This window comes from Poecilia formosa, unplaced genomic scaffold (assembly GCF_000485575.1).
Source record: "Poecilia formosa unplaced genomic scaffold, Poecilia_formosa-5.1.2 Scaffold54, whole genome shotgun sequence".
Lineage (NCBI taxonomy): Eukaryota > Metazoa > Chordata > Actinopteri > Cyprinodontiformes > Poeciliidae > Poecilia > Poecilia formosa.
In genome coordinates this window covers 662,539-679,914 of record NW_006799993.1, presented here as the reverse complement: position 1 = coordinate 679,914, position 17,376 = coordinate 662,539, and the positions used below count along the sequence as shown (strand labels likewise).

General features: G+C 38.7%; 2 protein-coding genes across 3 annotated transcripts; both read left to right on the top strand.

Annotated features, from left to right (window-relative positions):
• Nucleotides 1-4,032: 4,032 nt before the first annotated feature.
• On the top strand, nt 4,033-10,211 carry LOC103138729 (uncharacterized). 2 transcript variants are annotated; one of them, XM_016671982.1, is made up of 10 exons: nt 4,033-4,217; nt 4,691-4,834; nt 4,965-5,155; nt 5,241-5,376; nt 5,463-5,517; nt 5,590-5,731; nt 6,192-6,816; nt 6,889-7,036; nt 8,002-8,096; nt 9,845-10,211. In XM_016671982.1, exons 1-10 carry the CDS (start codon nt 4,044-4,046, stop codon nt 9,947-9,949), a joined length of 1,815 nt encoding a protein of 604 aa, XP_016527468.1. In that variant the 5' UTR covers nt 4,033-4,043; the 3' UTR covers nt 9,950-10,211. The 2 variants fall into 2 exon arrangements, with proteins under 2 accessions (XP_016527468.1, XP_016527469.1); XM_016671983.1 differs by lacking the exons at nt 4,033-4,217; nt 4,691-4,834; nt 4,965-5,155 and having other exon boundaries at nt 5,283-5,376; nt 5,640-5,731.
• Nucleotides 10,212-12,617: 2,406 nt separating this feature from the next.
• Nucleotides 12,618-17,324, top strand: LOC103138727 (transmembrane protein 179). The gene is made up of 4 exons (XM_007553051.2): nt 12,618-13,061; nt 14,340-14,477; nt 14,563-14,641; nt 14,718-17,324. Exons 1-4 carry the CDS (start codon nt 12,676-12,678, stop codon nt 14,889-14,891), a joined length of 777 nt encoding a protein of 258 aa, XP_007553113.1. The 5' UTR covers nt 12,618-12,675; the 3' UTR covers nt 14,892-17,324.
• Nucleotides 17,325-17,376: the final 52 nt, after the last annotated feature.

The following is a 17,376-nucleotide window of genomic DNA, read 5'->3' as shown; positions in this document are numbered from 1 at the left end:
ATTTACAATTAAAGCTGGTGATCATAACATGTCTCTGCAGACTAGAAGCTGGGATTTTTGCCCACTGGAGGGCGCTGTGAGAAGGCAACGTCCCACCAAAGGGACAGAGACACCTTGCTCTGCTCAGCAGATGGGCTCATTGGAGCATGTCAGATGGCTGTGACAGGCCGCTACCTGCCCTTCCCTTAAGACTGTCACCATGTATAAACAAACCATTACTCTTATTTTTGAGCATGCATAGCAAAATGTAGGCTATCAGTTTATGTTGCATCTCATATTATTAGAAGGACTCGAAGTGAAACCTAGTATTTTGAAAAACATGTTTTTTTAATTATAATTTTATTTTTATTTTTTACTTGATAATTGTCTATTTGTATCCATTGTAGTTAAAACATTTCACTGCAGATGATGATATGTGTTGGTATCCATAATAAAAATGTCATCGTTTGTTCAAATTGTTTAAATAAAAATATTGTTTAATGCTAAAATTATTTTTCATATATTATTAATATTATCATACTTGGAGTACTTCCTGGGACCGCATAATGGGGTCAGAGGAAGGGCAACATTCAAGAAAAAAGTGTTGATTGTTGAAGACGAAAACTGGATACTAAATGATAGAAGGCAAAATAAAGATGTACACTGGAAAACAGAACTCAACAAGGTCTTTCCAATGAAAAGCTAAAACTAAAATCAGATTTCTTTCAAATACTCGAAGTTCTTAAAGAACAGAAGATAAGTAGAAGGAATCTTTATGCTAGAAAAAATGTAGTATGGAGCACCAGATGTGTCCCAAAAACTGTTTGGTTTTAATGTTTAGCTTATTACTCTTCTTTATTTCTATGAGATTTTTATCAAAATGCAGTTTGTAACTTCTTTTGGGAGATATTAAAATAAAATACACTTATTATTATTATTATTATTATTATTATTATTATTATTATTATAAAAACTACAGTGTGTTTAATCCAACATAGACACCGCAAGGAACCGTGCAAACCAGTTTTGGTCAAATCCACTTCAACTGTAGTAGCTGCGCTCTAAAACGTGGCAGCTCTTAAATCCTTCTCAGCAGTTTAAGACCGCAGCAGCAGTGGAGCGGTTCATCGCATACGGTCTGGATGCAGATGGAGAGCCCCGAAGGCCTCTGCCCACTCATTAATTTGCTGCACAGTTCGTCCTCGGATGCTGCGCTTCCGCTCGTCTCTGCTTCCACTGCGCAGCCGCACTTTCTCCGGCGGCCAGCAGGCAGAGGCGTCAGACGGGAAAATGGCCCTCGACAATCTGATCTTCGCGCAGTGCATCCTCTACTTTCTGGCCTTCGTGTTCGGCTTCATCGCCGTGGTGCCGCTGTCGGAGAACTCGGAGGACTTCGGGGGGAAATGTCTGCTGTTCACCCGCGGAATGTGGCAAAACGAGAACATCACCGTGTCGAAGCAGCGTTTCATCGTGGAGGAGTGGGGACCCGAGTGCTCCTGCAGCTTCATCACTTTTATCGGGATTGCATCCCTCATCCTATCCGCAGTGCAGGCATGGAGGCTGCTGTTCTTTTTGTGCAAAGGACACGACGAGTGAGTGGCAGTTCACATGTTCCCCTTGAGCACAGCTACGTAGGAAAAATGAAGCAAAGCCTAATGGAAGCACGCTGCATCACTTATAGCTTTAACAATTTGTATGCAGCCATTACAGGCTAAATACAACGCCTATATTTTGTGCTAGAATTTCAACATGTTTTCCGCATCTATTAAAACGCGCAGTCATCTTGCCCTGCAACTGGAGAATTACGCAGTACCTCTTCAGAATATGAAAAATCCGCCTTAGTCTATACCACAATAATAATCATTTTGTAAATCTGGATTTGTGATAAAGTGCATAATTATCACCAAAATTAAGCCATGTTGAATTATTCTATGATGTCTATTAGGCCTTCCTGGTATAAAGTGTTTATTTCTGCTAACCTTGATGGTTATGGCTTTCATTTCATAAAAAAAAAAAACATAAATAAAATTCAGTATCTCAGAAAAGCATCATATCATGTAACATCAATAAAAAAGTACCTCACGCTGAAATTTTATGTTGCAACCATGTTATGGCCTTGGTCATTATGGATAATACAGCTGTCCATCACGCAGTCATTGACACCCTGCACAAGTGGGATACATCTAAAAAGGCTGATGTAAAAGAAGCTTCTCTATCCACAGAGAGCCATATTCATATTAATGGAAAGTTTGGAGGAAGGAAAAAATGTGGTAGACAAGAGTCCACCTACAAAAGAAATAATTACAGCCATGAGGGATTTGTTAATGTCCATTTCAGAGTTTAGGAAGACAATTGAATGGCAGCCTCATTTCTGTCAGTCTGCTTTAGAGCAGCTCGTGTTACAATGTAGCTTACCCCCATCANGAAATGTGTGGCCAGTGTCAATTTGGCTGTTTGTGGGTTAATTTTGCCTGAAAATCCTCATCCTGCTGCAGAACCCAAGATCTGACATTTAAGATCATGTTGGAGGTTCAATGGTCTGAAGCTTTGGGTGCTAACAAAATCAGAGCCATCATCCACTGGCTGAAGAAGCTGCATATTAAAGGTACGTAAAGAATAGAAGAAACCTCTGATCTCTATATACTTAGTAAAATATTTTATGGTAAAAGGTGTGTTGTTACATTAAACTTTACAAAGGTGATGCGTGTTTGGAGGAGCATCTACAAACCTTTGGCTCCTGGCTACAGAGGACATCAGAATTCACAAAAAAGGAATTGTTAACCTTGTGTAAGTATTTTGTATTTGGCAATTTCTATGTGATTTTAAATGGGAGATATATTGAAAGGCGTGGCTTTCAATATATCAAGATACTTATTGGCAAATGTGAGACAGTCTTCTGTGTTCTGCTGCCCTGAAACTCTCCTATAAATGCTCTTTTCTCCCAATCTCTTTCTTTAATGTTAAATTATGAACACTAACCTTAGCTAAGGGAAATAAGGCAGACAGTGTTTCAGTGTTTCAGGTTTTGATGAGTTCTAATGTGCTCTCATGGAAGTGTTGATTATTTTGCTTGGCCCAACATTTTTTAGAAGCTTCACAACTGTTCCATGTTTATAACCCTTTCCAGACAAATGGATGTTGATTGTTTCTCTTATTTGGGCAAGATATGTTTCTTATTTTGTGGACTGGAAAGGTAAAAATTCTTCTGCTCTCTTCCTCCAAATTAATGAGTAAAAAAAGCACTTTAAATTGAATATGTTGTGTTAAACCCATTTTATTTAATTCAAGCTATGTAACTGGGCACTGCCACTTTATCAAATGTCAGTTCTGAAAAAAAAAAAAAAAATCCCATAAATCCAAAACATTCATAGTTTCTTTTTTTCACCCAATAGGTTTCAGTCGTTGTCAGGGTTTGTGGATGTTCCTGGATCGGAGCTCCTTCGTTGAAGTACACATCTTGCTCCAGAGGCTGCAGAACCTGCTCATTTTAGTTCAGTGGTTGAGAAAACAGCAAGGTCCATTCAGCAACAAGACGGATCAGCTTGACATATTCTAATCATTCCAGCACTAACGTGATCTTTTTTGACTAATTTCCTATTAGGTTTCAAGGCTCCATGTATGATCTGCAGGGACACACAGCACTCATCGAATGGCAGAAATGCTTGTTGGAACCAAGAGCTCTGGACTCTGAAACGACACATCTGGCTGGGTCGGCTGGTTCAGTGGTGGGGCATTATGGGGCTTCTGCCCAGGTTCCCTGGTACTGATGTCTTTGTAAATGGAAGAATTGACATGACAGAAAGCAATCACATCTCTAAAAACTTTTGTGTTCCCTGTTGTTGCTGTTAGAAGCCCAAGAACTGAGACGTATCTCTCAGATGTGGAAGGAAATGGAACTCAGCCATCAGGAAATGTGTCTTAAAACTGTTGGGTAACACCACTGCTGTTTGTCTGAAGAGATAACAAATATTCTAATTCTACTCATATCCTTAAATTTATCCTTAAAGTTTGGTTTCCTTTCTTTCTTTTTTCCCCTATTTGAATTTAGGTGGAATAAGAAAGAGATGGAAAGATGTGGCTTTTTGATCAAGGGCATGGTGATGCAGCTGTCCAAAAGACATGGGTGTATATGGACTTCTGAAGACTGCACAGATCAATGCTACCCCCCACCTTCTCTTCACGCACTTCTGAAGCTTGTCTTGGTTCCTTGTACTGACAACATGTTGGTCCAGGGTATTGTATCCAGTCAGCAATATGTCTAAGGACTCATTACATGGCATTTAAATGTACATTCCTTTTTCAAAACTTTAACATTTTCACATTTTGTCATGCTACAACCTCAAATCTCTAAGCATTTTGATTAGATCTAATAGACTAGTGGTATCCAGTCCTGGGGTTTAGACCTAAAATATTGTAGCTTATAGGTCAAGGGTTTGAAATTCCAGTCCTTGGACAGTCACATCTTGGTTTGCAGATGTGTCATTATTTCAGATTTCAGATCAGCATGGCCTTTATGATGCTGTTGGTTCATTCACAGAAACAGCGAGATATGTGTAAAAACAATTAGTTATAATGATGAACTACTTTGTATTGGTCTATCACTTAAAATCCCAAAAGCAATACAATGAAGTTTGTGGTCGTAGCTTGGCATAATGTTGCAAAGAATTAATGCAGTCACCATGGTGTATGGCTCTTAATAAACTCATCGCAGCTATTATACTTCATCCTGGATGTGGTTAACTTCCTACAGTGCAAAGACAACCTTCTGCAGTCTTTTTGCCATGCTTTCACGATCCCTCACAGATTTTCCCATCAAATCAAAGCCTTCTGGATGTTTGATCATGGGCGCACAAAGGTACTCATTCAAGAACAATGAATTTGTTAAAATAGAAACAAATGAAGATGTGTTTCTCTTCGGGTTCTATCATTTATATTTAAAAATAACTTGATTTGCTAAATAAAGCCCAATAAAAAATTGTTCCTAGGCCTCCATGGAGCTCTTGTTGAGTCCCAAAGCCGCTGTCCCTCAGTTCTCCTGGCAACATCGATGCATTATCATCTCTCTGCTGAAAAGCAAGCAGCACCACATGGCACTGAAGTATCTCCAGTGGACAAAACCTCCCATAGAAACCACAGAGGATGCAAAACTGTATGCAGAAGTGTTTCTTCTAAGCAGGTGCTCTCTTGGCTTCTTTACCAATTGAGTAATGTCTTGAGTTAGTGCTTGACTGTTTGGTCATTCTGTTTCTCCACCTACACAGTTGTCTGACTGATGCTTGGGCTTTGTTGAAAAGAAGCCACACAGAAAATGAGGATATGGTCATGTACCTCCTCCAGGCCTGTAAAGGAGTGAATCTACATGCTGAAGCTGTAAAATACATTTGCCATGGATGCAACGTGGGTTACTCTACTTTAACTCATAAATACTACTTTACTTCACACTCCTAAGGGTCTAAAGCAACTTTTTTGAAACTCTTGATCAGGGTGAAGAAGACTGCCACAGAGCTGAAGTATGCATCTTGCAGCAGAAGAATAAAGGTAAAAAATATGTCAAGAAAATGCATCAGATGTTGAATAAAGTGCATTGCATGTAAGTCTTGTTTTCTTCAGATTGTTTTGGTGAAATGGTACCCTACCCACTGTCTGCCACACTGTATCAGAATCAGGCGAAGAGAACAATGTCTTCAGAGGAACTGGTCAAACTGGTCAAGAAGGCTGTGACGGAAGTGAGAAAACCAAATCCCAGGATAAGGTACTGGGGCTTCTAAATTATCGTGAACCACACATCAGTGAGACAGGAGCATGTCAATAACTAACCTAATAATAAACTCAGGGAAGCTAGGAGAAAAAAAAAATAAAATGGTGACAAACACAGATGGATCTGACTCCAAAACCAAGAATTATTTGTGATGGGGTTGAGTACTACAACATTAGGTGAGGAAACATTTGCACAAATCCTCTGTTGAAATGAAAAACAGAGGAGCTGAAGACGTAAAAGAGAGCATTTCAAGAGAACACAAAACCCCCGTCCAGACACAGTGGTGGTAACATCATCATAAGGATTCAGTGGTACTGGTGCACTACATTAAGAGGATAGGACAATGAAAATAATAAAACTCAATTTACTCAATTTAGGCTGCATGTAGTATAACATCCATGTCCATCATGAGTTTGTGTCATTTTTGATCAGCACTTTGTGTTCTTTATTACAGTGAGGTTGTGTGGCCAAACAAACCAAAGAGAAAATCAAGCAGCAGAGAAATATTTCTGTCAGTGCAGGCTCTGCGCCGCCTCACACCAAGCCCATTCCCAATGGAAGCTGTGGAAGAAACCGAACAAACAGCAGATGCTGAGGATGACCAAGGGGAACACCATTTTGAAACACAGGACATTCTGACTTCTGAGAATCAGAGGTCTTTGTCTGCCCTTTCTTTCTCCTCTGCCTCATCAGCACCTCTGTCGAAATATCCTCACTTCTTTGACAGCACCATAACGCTGCAGAGGATTTCAGCTTTTCTCACTGATCAGGAGATCCAAAGTAAAGGAGATGATGAAGATGATGAGGACAATTTCACCTCAGTGGCTGATTCTTTGCCACAATGCTGGGAGCCAAAACTGTCACCAGATGGCGCCACAGAACAACTTTCCCTCTATGACTTAGGCAAAAGTTTAAAGTCCCAAGATAAAGTAATATTTTATGCTTTGCAAGGTGGAGAAGACGACAGGAAGTACACACCAGGAGAGCAAGTTGCTAATGATTCTCCCAAAATGGTCGCTTCAGGTTCCCACAAGAGTGGAGACCAGTCAGATGGTTTTCTGGTGATATCAGCAGATCAGGTGGGCACAGCTCACAAATACGACACTGTGTATGTTCTGTTGTCTGTCTTTTACTGCACATTTTATGATCAGAAAGGGGATGAGCACCACCAGCAAAAGGAAGCTCTGGGATGTGGCATTCAAGACTTCTCCAGTACACCATCAACAACCCTCCAGGATCCAGTGACTGACATGAACCAAAGCTTGGTTTCAGAGGACAACACTGGCCAACCAACAATTGGTAAGCAGGACATCTCAGGTTGTAGCTCCGATTGCTATAGTTTTTCTAACAACATCACCAAGTAGTCTGGTTGTATTCCCCCTTCTCAAGTTTTGTCCACACTGCCGGATGAACAGTTTAATCAACATTTCCAATTGTTTCAAAATCCTGGGTGAAAAAGTGTTTCCACTAGAAAGTCTGCACCTATCTACCTCCACAAAATCCACCCACTTTATCATACACGGGTTCTCAAGCAGCCAAAGGGCTCATTCCATCACTGTTCTGTTTCACCAATATATTTCTTCTCAAAATATGTTTTTGTCCAATGAAACCTAAATTTGCTGTAATTGCTGTAAATGCTTTCAAGATTTAAGGTTTTCTAGCTTGAACACATATTTAACTGTTAAATCGTACATTGCAGGAAAATAAATTACCTTGGGGCAATTGCTAATTAGTTCTTTTGAGAGATGACTGAATCACAGAGAAACTGTTGTGCTGCTCACGGATTAGAAATACCGGTAGCAGCACCAAAGGGATGGGGACTGGGGAGAGATTGGTTTCCCTAACCTTGCTGCGGCAGCCATTCATCCATAAAACAACCCCTATTTCTCCACTGCATTTTCCCCACCCCATATTCTGTGTATATATATATATATATATGTGTGTGTGTGTGTGTGTGTGCGGGGGTGTGCGTGTGTGTGTGTATGGGGGAGTACCTTACAGCTCTGCAGATGCACCTCTTTTGATCACAGCTGGGCGTCTTGTCCCTCACTCATGCACATCTTTATAGCTAAGTCAAAGCTCAAAGACATGAGACTGTGGTTAAAAATGATGAGAATATTTTTTTTTCTTACCCAATTGTTCATCTTATGTGATGGTTTCTTTTAAAAGGAACGTTAATGCTCATACAATGCTTGCTGGCATAAAAGCAATATCTTCAACATCTACCATTCCCAATTTACAGTTTTCCTTCTTCTTGCTCACAGATAACACCATGTCTTCCTGTCTACTTGGCCCCTCATCCACCAACAGTCTGGCCAACTTCACTGATTTCTCTGCAAAGCAAACAGATGACAAACAGGTACTTTATTATTATTATTATTTTTTTTAGTTCTTCATATACAAAGACGTTGTCATCGACAATGTGAAACATTATCCGGCCTTCAGGGGGCACTGTTGCTCCAGTTAGCTACTTGGTGTGGCTGGGATGATCTCATTTTTAGGCCCTTGGGATTTCTCCTCATCACAGCCCAGCAGGTGTCCTCTTTACTCCCCTTCATCCCTTGTTCTTCTGTCCTCCAGCATAAACATCACTGCTTTTAAGATTTCCTCCCACAATGATGTCATTCTTCAAACAAAAGTGCAGGTCACATTGTTGCTTTTGTACATTTGTCAAAAAAATAAATAAATAAATAAAAATAGGTGTGTCCTGTCCAATCTGGCTAGTTTAATATGGATTTGTGCTTTTTCTTTGACTGAGAGGACTAAAGGACTCAGTGATGCATTAAGATGTGTGTACCTCAATTTTTATGTTGATTGGGTAATAAATTATTAGGGATGTTGTGTTATTATTATTGAGACCAGAAGTGTGTCCACACAAAGCTGTAGTTCATTAAACTGTAAATTATTAACCTAACCTAAAATATTTTGAAATTTACATTTTGTCATCTAAGAACTTCAGTATATTTTGTTCAGTATTTTGTTTGAAAGAAATGCATAACATTTAAGCTGAAGTAAAACAATACACAGTCTTCAGTTTTTCTGCAAATTACAATTTTAAAGGTGTGGCATGTACCGAAGTACACACACATGCATACATACGCATAAAAACAGCAGATCAGCCAATCAACCTAAAGATGAAATAGAGCACTGAGAGTCAAAATGGAATTAGTAACACTCACAGAACAGCAAACCATCTCTGGAAATAAAGTCAAAAAGCAATTGGTAAGCATACATTTGAGACAATACAATTAGAAAAATAACGGTTCTACGCCAGTTCCTTACTCAAACCCCGTTTTACTGCTTGTAAATTGTGAATCCAGAGTCCTTCTCTTTGTAACAAGTCTGTTTCTGTCATGCCTTCTTTTAGAAACAGACATTTAATTTTCTTGACATTTTAAAGATGACCAGCTGTGTTAAAGTGTCTAGCCACAGGGGATTTCTCATCTTTATCCCAAATATTACTTTCATGTTCAGAAATGTCTGACTTTTGTTCAGTTTCACCAGTCTATCCAAAGATACATAGGCATTTCGATGAATGAGCTATATTGTATTAATATGGTATTTATGTGTTTGCATCCACCTGAATAATATGTAGTTGAGACCCTGGGTTTACTAATGTTGTCTAACAAACCTCTAAGCACTACACAAAACAGCTGTATTTGTACTGAGATTAATCAACATGCAAGTGGACTGCACAGATTAGGCGACCTTTATAAACATATGTAAACTAATGTGGAAACTAATATTTCTGTTGGTTTGAAAAACCCAAAAGAAGGATATTTAAATTAGTAATTGTAAAAGGGCAAAATTAAATAAATAAATAAATAAATACAAAATCTGGATTGAAACTGCACTGCTTGCTCAAAGAAACATGCAGCAATGTAGTGCTGGCCGCTACTACAAGTTAAACTGTTCATGGTTTAAGGTGAGATGAATGGCCTTTATTAGGAGCATTTAATCAGTAGTTGGCCCAGTGCATCCTTTCTGCTGCACCCCCTGAAGGGGAAAGATTAATGGGTACAGGATATTTCATTAAGCCCTTCACATCACTGCTCAGGATATGAGGCTGTAATTGTGTCTGTTTTTCACTCCTGCTTTGTGTTACAGGCAGAAGGAAAGGAGCTTGCAGGTTGGAGAGGGAAGGCTCCACAACAAAGAGTCATGAGTGGAAGAACAGAATCCAGGAAAGGCAAACGAGTGAAGAGAATATGATGAAAATAATGCATGAAAAAAGAGTCTTTTGAAGACATGAATCTCGTTTATATATCATGAAGTCACACTCTGTAACACAACCGATCAACTGAACATTGGACATACAGTGCATACTTTCTTGAATGTTTCTCTGAGCTGTATCTGACAGTGTCACAAACATTATTACATATATATTTTCACTATTGCCTGTTCAATATTAAAAGAATACATGCTGTTCCAGATAAAAACACAAATACACCACATTAAAAATCCACTGATGTTATCACTGGTAGTGATTCCATTCTTTACATTCTTTGCTGGCTTCCCCCATGCTTGGAAAAAAAAGGGATGTTTGCTTTGCAGCCAGAGTATCTCATGAAAAATGGATGACCTCCCAATGCTTTCTTCAGCCCATTCCCCGCTATATTTACCCAGAGTCCAGGGAATGCATTTGGGTTAGCATCCCTCCCCTTATCCCTCTCTTGTATGGGTGAGTGAATAACTTAACACATATTTCAGGTTGACACACTTCTCCTGCGGATCTCCCCTGGGCGCCCAGTTCACGAGCCCACACATGCTGTATTATTTAAAAATGGGCTTTGGAATTCTGCTCAAGTAATTTCCTCTTCATGCTTTTTTTTTAAATTTAAGACTTTGACCTTGCAGTCGTTGCAGCACTTCTGATACCAGAGGTTGTCCAAGGTCTAATCAGGGAGGACATCAGCTCGACTACATTTAGTTCATTTTGTGTTGAGAAACAATTCATCTGCTTCTCAGATGGATTGAAATTTTCTTTTTTAAAAATAGGATGAATCCTTCTCTTTCTAAATTAGCGATACTATTACACAATTAAAAAGACAAAACAGATAAAATCTACATCTAAAGTCCAGGGAATCCATTAAAAGATTTTTTTTTTTTTTGGGGGGGTAGCTTCTGCATCTGAAAGATTAATTTTGTATGGGGCCTGTACAGTGCATAGTATTGGTGTACATTTTTTTGTTATTATTTTTTTTAAATTAAACTGTAAAAGAAAATCTCCATCCCACAATTTTCTGTTATGTACATTTCAGAAGCCTTTAAAATGGTATGACCACAACATAAAACTGTCTCAGTTCTTTGGAATCAAATCGACTTCAAAGCCTAAACCTCTCACACACAAACATAACTCAAGCTAATCTGTGAGCTGATAAGATCATGAAAATCAGAGTGCAGAGCTGCAGCAAAATGACAAGGCCTAAATCACACACCACGGAAATACTGCAGTTAGTATGATGGATACAAATAGCCTCCTGTTATCTCAAAAGCACACATATAAATACTTGTCTTTATGTTGTATTGAATATTCCAAGGAAAACTACATGATAGTAAATGATAGTAATGGATCCTGGTTTAAAAAGACTTCATGACATCCCTGATGATGAAAAAGCTACAGGTTCACATCAATGACATATTCATTAAAATAACTCCCTGTACTTTTTAAGTTAAAAAAAAAAAACAACAAGAAAAATAACTTATTTAGTTGCATGTTTTGACATTCTGCAACAAAAGGATTTACAATTAAAGCTGGTGATCATAACATGTCTCTGCAGACTAGAAGCTGGGATTTTTGCCCACTGGAGGGCGCTGTGAGAAGGCAACGTCCCACCAAAGGGACAGAGACACCTTGCTCTGCTCAGCAGATGGGCTCATTGGAGCATGTCAGATGGCTGTGACAGGCCGCTACCTGCCCTTCCCTTAAGACTGTCACCATGTATAAACAAACCATTACTCTTATTTTTGAGCATGCATAGCAAAATGTAGGCTATCAGTTTATGTTGCATCTCATATTATTAGAAGGACTCGAAGTGAAGCCTAGTATTTTGAAAAACATGTTTTTTTAATTATAATTTTATATTTTATTATTTTTTTACTTGATAATTGTCTATTTGTATTCATTGTAGTTAAAACATTTTACTGCAGATAATGAGATGTGTTGGTATCCATAATAAAAAATGCCATGGTTTGTTTAAATTGTTTAAATAAAAATATTGTTTAATGCTAAAATTATTTTTCATATATTATTAATATTATTATACTTGGAGTACTTCCTGGGACCGCATAATGGGGTCAGAGGAAGGGCAACATTCAAGAAAAAAGAGTTGATTTTTTAAGACGAAAACTGGATACTAAATGATAGAAGGCAAAATAAAGATTTACACTGGAAAACAGAACTCAACAAGGTCTTTCCAATGAAAAGCTAAAACTAAATTCCGAATAGTTTCAAATAGGCCTACTTGAAGTTCTTAAAGAACAGACGATAAGTAGAAGGAATCTTTATGCTAAAAAAAAATGTAGTATGGAGCACCAGATGTGTCCCAAAAACTGTTTGGTTTTAATGTTTAGCTTATTACTCTTCTTTATTTCTATGAGATTTTTATCAAAATGCAGTTTGTAACTTCTTTTGGGAGATATTAAAATAAAATACACTTATTATTATTATTATTATTATTATTATTATTATTATTATTATAAAAACTACAGTGTGTTTAATCCAACATAGACACCGCAAGGAACCGTGCAAACCAGTTTTGGTCAAATCCACTCCAACTGTAGTAGCTGCGCTCTAAAACGTGGCAGCTATTAAATCCTTCTCAGCAGTTTAAGACCGCAGCAGTAGTGGAGCGGTTCATCGCATAAGGTCTGGATGCAGATGGAGAGCCCCGAAGGCCTCTGCCCACTCATTAATTTGCTGCACAGTTCGTCCTCGGATGCTGCGCTTCCGCTCGTCTCTGCTTCCACTGCGCAGCCGCACTTTCTCCGGCGGCCAGCAGGCAGAGGCGTCAGACGGGAAAATGGCCCTCGACAATCTGATCTTCGCGCAGTGCATCCTCTACTTTCTGGCCTTCGTGTTCGGCTTCATCGCCGTGGTGCCGCTGTCGGAGAACTCGGAGGACTTCGGGGGGAAATGTCTGCTGTTCACCCGCGGAATGTGGCAAAACGAGAACATCACCGTGTCGAAGCAGCGTTTCATCGTGGAGGAGTGGGGACCCGAGTGCTCCTGCAGCTTCATCACTTTTATCGGGATTGCATCCCTCATCCTATCCGCAGTGCAGGCATGGAGGCTGCTGTTCTTTTTGTGCAAAGGACACGACGAGTGAGTGGCAGTTCACATGTTCCCCTTGAGCACAGCTACGTAGGAAAAATGAAGCAAAGCCTAATGGAAGCACGATGCATCACTTATAGCTTTAACAATTTGTATGCAGCCATTACAGGCTAAATACAACGCCTATATTTTGTGCTAGAATTTCAACATGTTTTCCGCATCTATTAAAACGCGCAGTCATCTTGCCCTGCAACTGGAGAATTACGCAGTACCTCTTCAGAATATGAAAAATCCGCCTTAGTCTATACCACAATAATAATCATTTTGTAAATCTGGATTTGTGATAAAGTGCATAATTATCACCAAAATTAAGCCATGTTGAATTATTCTATGATGTCTATTAGGCCTTCCTGGTATAAAGTGTTTATTTCTGCTAACCTTGATGGTTATGGCTTTCATTTCATAAAAAAAAAAAACATAAATAAAATTCAGTATCTCAGAAAAGCATCATATCATGTAACATCAATAAAAAAGTACCTCACGCTGAAATTTTATGTTGCAACCATGTTATGGCCTTGGTCATTATGGATAATACAGCTGTCCATCACGCAGTCATTGACACCCTGCACAAGCGGGATACATCTAAAAAGGCTGATGTAAAAGAAGCTTCTCTATCCACAGAGAGCCATATTCATATTAATGGAAAGTTTGGAGGAAGGAAAAAATGTGGTAGACAAGAGTCCACCTACAAAAGAAATAATTACAGCCATGAGGGATTTGTTAATGCCCATTTCAGAGTTTAGGAAGACAATTGAATGGCAGCCTCATTTCTGTCAGTCTGCTTTAGAGCAGCTCGTGTTACAATGTAGCTTACCCCCATCAGTGTGTAAATGGTGTACATGACTGTAGTGTGAAGCGCTTTGCTATCCCCAGACTTGATAAAACGCCATACAAATGAAGACTATTTACCATTTTACCTTTCAATTCAATGGTGTGTTTTTTTTCCTGATGTTGGTGCACCTTTTTCTAACATACTTTTTCCTTCCTTTAAACTTCACATTACTAATGTGCTTTCATATAACCGTCAGCTTCATTAGCAATTGTCTTTTGTGGCATATTCTCGTTGTGTGGGGTGTCAATAACTGTCATCTAGATAACTGTCCCTTAGAAGTGTTCTTACATAACATTTCTGTATAAAAATCTTTTTTCGGTTGGTCTTATGCAGTATTCACATTTTCCAAGAAAGGAAATAAAGGACTTATATTAGCTGTACTGTAGCTTTAAGAGCAGCATAGACCGATTTTGTGTGTTTCTTCTTTCTCCCAGCAGCTCATTTTTCAATGCCTTCCTCAACCTGATGATAAGCTCCCTGGTGATGTTCACCATCTTCCTGTCCAGCACCATTGTCAGCGTGGGTTTCAACCTGTGGTGCGATGCCGTCACTGAGAGTGGGACCATGCCTAACAGGTGAGATAAGAGCACACAATAATTGACTTTCAGGGGGAAAAAAAGCATCATATGGTCCCCTTTAACGTCCAATTAATTTGTTTAGCTGTGAGGAGCTGCAGGACACGGACCTTGAACTCGGCGTGGACAATTCTGCCTTCTATGACCAGTTTGTAATAGCTCAGGTAATGGTTTTTGTTTCCTAAATCAAGCTGATATTTCTTGAAGTGAGGTCATAAATGGAGGATGTCCCTGTTTCAGTTTGGCCTCTGGGCTGCCTGGCTGTCCTGGCTTGGGATCACAGTGTTAGCCTTCCTGAAGGTCTACCATAACTACAGACAGGAGGATCTGCTCGACTCCCTGATCCACGAGAAGGAACTGCTGCTCAGCCGCTCTTCACGCTGCAGCTCTGACCTCAAAACTGGCCTGATCTAGAAACTACAACTCTCTCATCTCTGCCCCTACAGTGCTCATCACAAGTTCACATACGCTCGACATCCCCATGGATCACGTTTTAGATATTGATGATGCATTTGAACCGTTTTTTTTGTATGGTGGGCTGATGATACAGCAAACAACTTCACAGAATTTCATAAACAATTACATCCACACGCTCTCTCTAATCTATTGGTCAAAATGCCAGGTTAGGTTGTAGAGATGTTAAATTCTGGCCTTAACTTTTCACTACTGTTGTGGAGAAAAAATAAATAAATTGCCAAGCTTTAAATCACTCAATTAGGTTTATTTATGTGCTGAACAAAAACAAGCCAGAACGCTCTCATTAAAAGCTCCATATTTGTTTTATTTTTTTCCAAGGACAAGACAGTGGAGAGACTGTCTGCCTCTCATGCAGCTGCAGCAAGACAACATCTAATCTTGGTTGTGTAACCCAGACTGGTTCATTTGGTGACAGTTCATTAGCATTTAGAATAAAAGACGTAACACTGCTCTTAGCTGAATCGGTATACTTCTTTAAAGTCGTTGGTTTCTCAGGCACAACACAGCTTTTAAACGTAATAAATGTATTTTCAGAATATTTTAAAGTCAGTGCCTTTCAAAATTGTAATTAGTTTATTTAGCCCAAAGCCTTTTAAACCTAAAAAGGGGCTGCCCAGACTAGTTTTGGAATAGATAAAGCAGGCTAACATCATACGTTTGAAAAGTACTGAACTCTAATATTTTGTAAAAGTGTGTCCTTCCCTTAAAATCTGGCATATGACACCAACAAATTTAAATGAGCTCTATCAGCTTTGAACCAGAATTCTGAAAATCTTTTCTGTTGTCCACTGAAAGTCATCAGCGTATGACTAACCAAGGGAGTTTTAACTAAACTGTATCAAGGATTTATGTTTATATTTGAGTTCATATCTTTAATTATAAACATATGTTGATTTAAGCAAAAACGCAGTCAGAATTCTTGTTTTAAAATTCAGTGTAGTGAGTTGTTGTAACACCAGTTTAGCATAAAAAAAAACATTTGAAATGCACATCTAAAAACCGAATTAAATATGAAAGTTGTGAGTTTACGTAAACCTACTTGTGACCAGAACTGTAGGTTCTCATCTCTGCCATAAGATTCACCAACGTTTGCCTGTGGAGACAATCAAAATGAATTGGCTTCTGCTTTACATTGTCATAGAACCAAATCAAATGGATCATTTTCTTCCTTGGATGAAACTCAGACAAAAATCTGCAGGTTTTAATCACTGCTTATTGATTACAAACCAAGCCAACTATTTACCTGAAATATATACTTGAGTTTTCTTCAACTCTTAATTTTCTAGCCACTCAGTATTTATGAGTTTGGGGATTTTTTTATTTATTTTTTTTTAAAATCATATTTCTTTGTAAATTTTTTGCATGGTACCCAGTGCATGACAAGCTGAGCGGGTGGTTTTATATATAAAGAGGTGTAGTTATTGTTTTCTGGTCTTCTCCAGACAAACGTTCTCCTTAGGTAGGCTTTTGTTGTGAAAAGGCACATCTTGGTGAACCGAGGCTCATTTGCATGCGTAAGCAAAGTAGATCAGTCTGCGCTTTTGCAGTGTGTTTACACAGCAGCTACCAGGAGTTGTGTATGATAAACTGCAACTCAAAGCATTAATATATTTAGCAGCTAGTCCAAAAAAGCTTTTAGCATCAGTGAGATATAAAACAGATTTTATGATGTGCTGTTTAGTGACTGAGGCTTCTTCTTCTTAATAGGCTACAAAAACAATATATTTTACTGCTGTGACATATGTATGTATACCTGCATGCATTCCTGTGGCTATTACATCACATCCTATATTGGTCAGGAAGAGCACAAGCAAGCTATCTGATTTTGACAGGCAATGACAGTTTTATTTAAAACAATAGAGAACATAAAACAAAAAGAACTAAGAAAACCCTCTATAAAGGCACTTTTTCCAAAGTGACCATAAATGTTCAGATAACTGTAAAAGGCAGCTAAGTGTGCATATACAGGATGTGGGTTTACTGGGAATCATTTTATTGCTAATAACAATTTAGTTTGACAGTATGGAGCTGCGGGTGTTATCTTTTTTTGTTTGTTTGTTTTTTGTTTATTTCTTCTGTGCAGGCGTTGATTTGCCATATTGCTTCAAAGCTCAAATGTGAGATCTCCACAATCAAACAGGATCATGATGATTTCCCTGAAACCTGTCATACAGACAGCACTGTTCTCTCACTGTCTTATTGCTCATAACAAGAGGTATGTTGGATGTGCATCACTGTGCCCTTTGATTCCTATATAACCCATTTGTGTGCAAGTTTGGCTGCTTTTTTTGAATTTCTTTGCTTCATTCGATAAAGTAACTCATATATAACTCATATCTACAATAAATTCTGTATCTGGTTCTGATATAATTCTGAGTTTGGCCTCAATTGTTCCAGGGTTTTCTTCTCGTCCAAATATACA

Bases quoted from the DNA above. Each gene is read 5' to 3' on its own strand.
- LOC103138729 (XM_016671982.1), top strand. From the start codon at position 4,044: ATGGAAAGATGTGGCTTTTTGATCAAGGGCATGGTGATGCAGCTGTCC. The intron at 7,037-8,001 runs GTAAGCAGGACA...TCTTGCTCACAG, and splicing joins CACTGGCCAACCAACAATTG to ATAACACCATGTCTTCCTGT. The intron at 8,097-9,844 runs GTACTTTATTAT...TTTGTGTTACAG, and splicing joins AGCAAACAGATGACAAACAG to GCAGAAGGAAAGGAGCTTGC.
- LOC103138727 (XM_007553051.2), top strand. From the start codon at position 12,676: ATGCTGCGCTTCCGCTCGTCTCTGCTTCCACTGCGCAGCCGCACTTTC. The intron at 14,478-14,562 runs GTGAGATAAGAG...TAATTTGTTTAG, and splicing joins AGTGGGACCATGCCTAACAG to CTGTGAGGAGCTGCAGGACA. The intron at 14,642-14,717 runs GTAATGGTTTTT...TCCCTGTTTCAG, and splicing joins ACCAGTTTGTAATAGCTCAG to TTTGGCCTCTGGGCTGCCTG.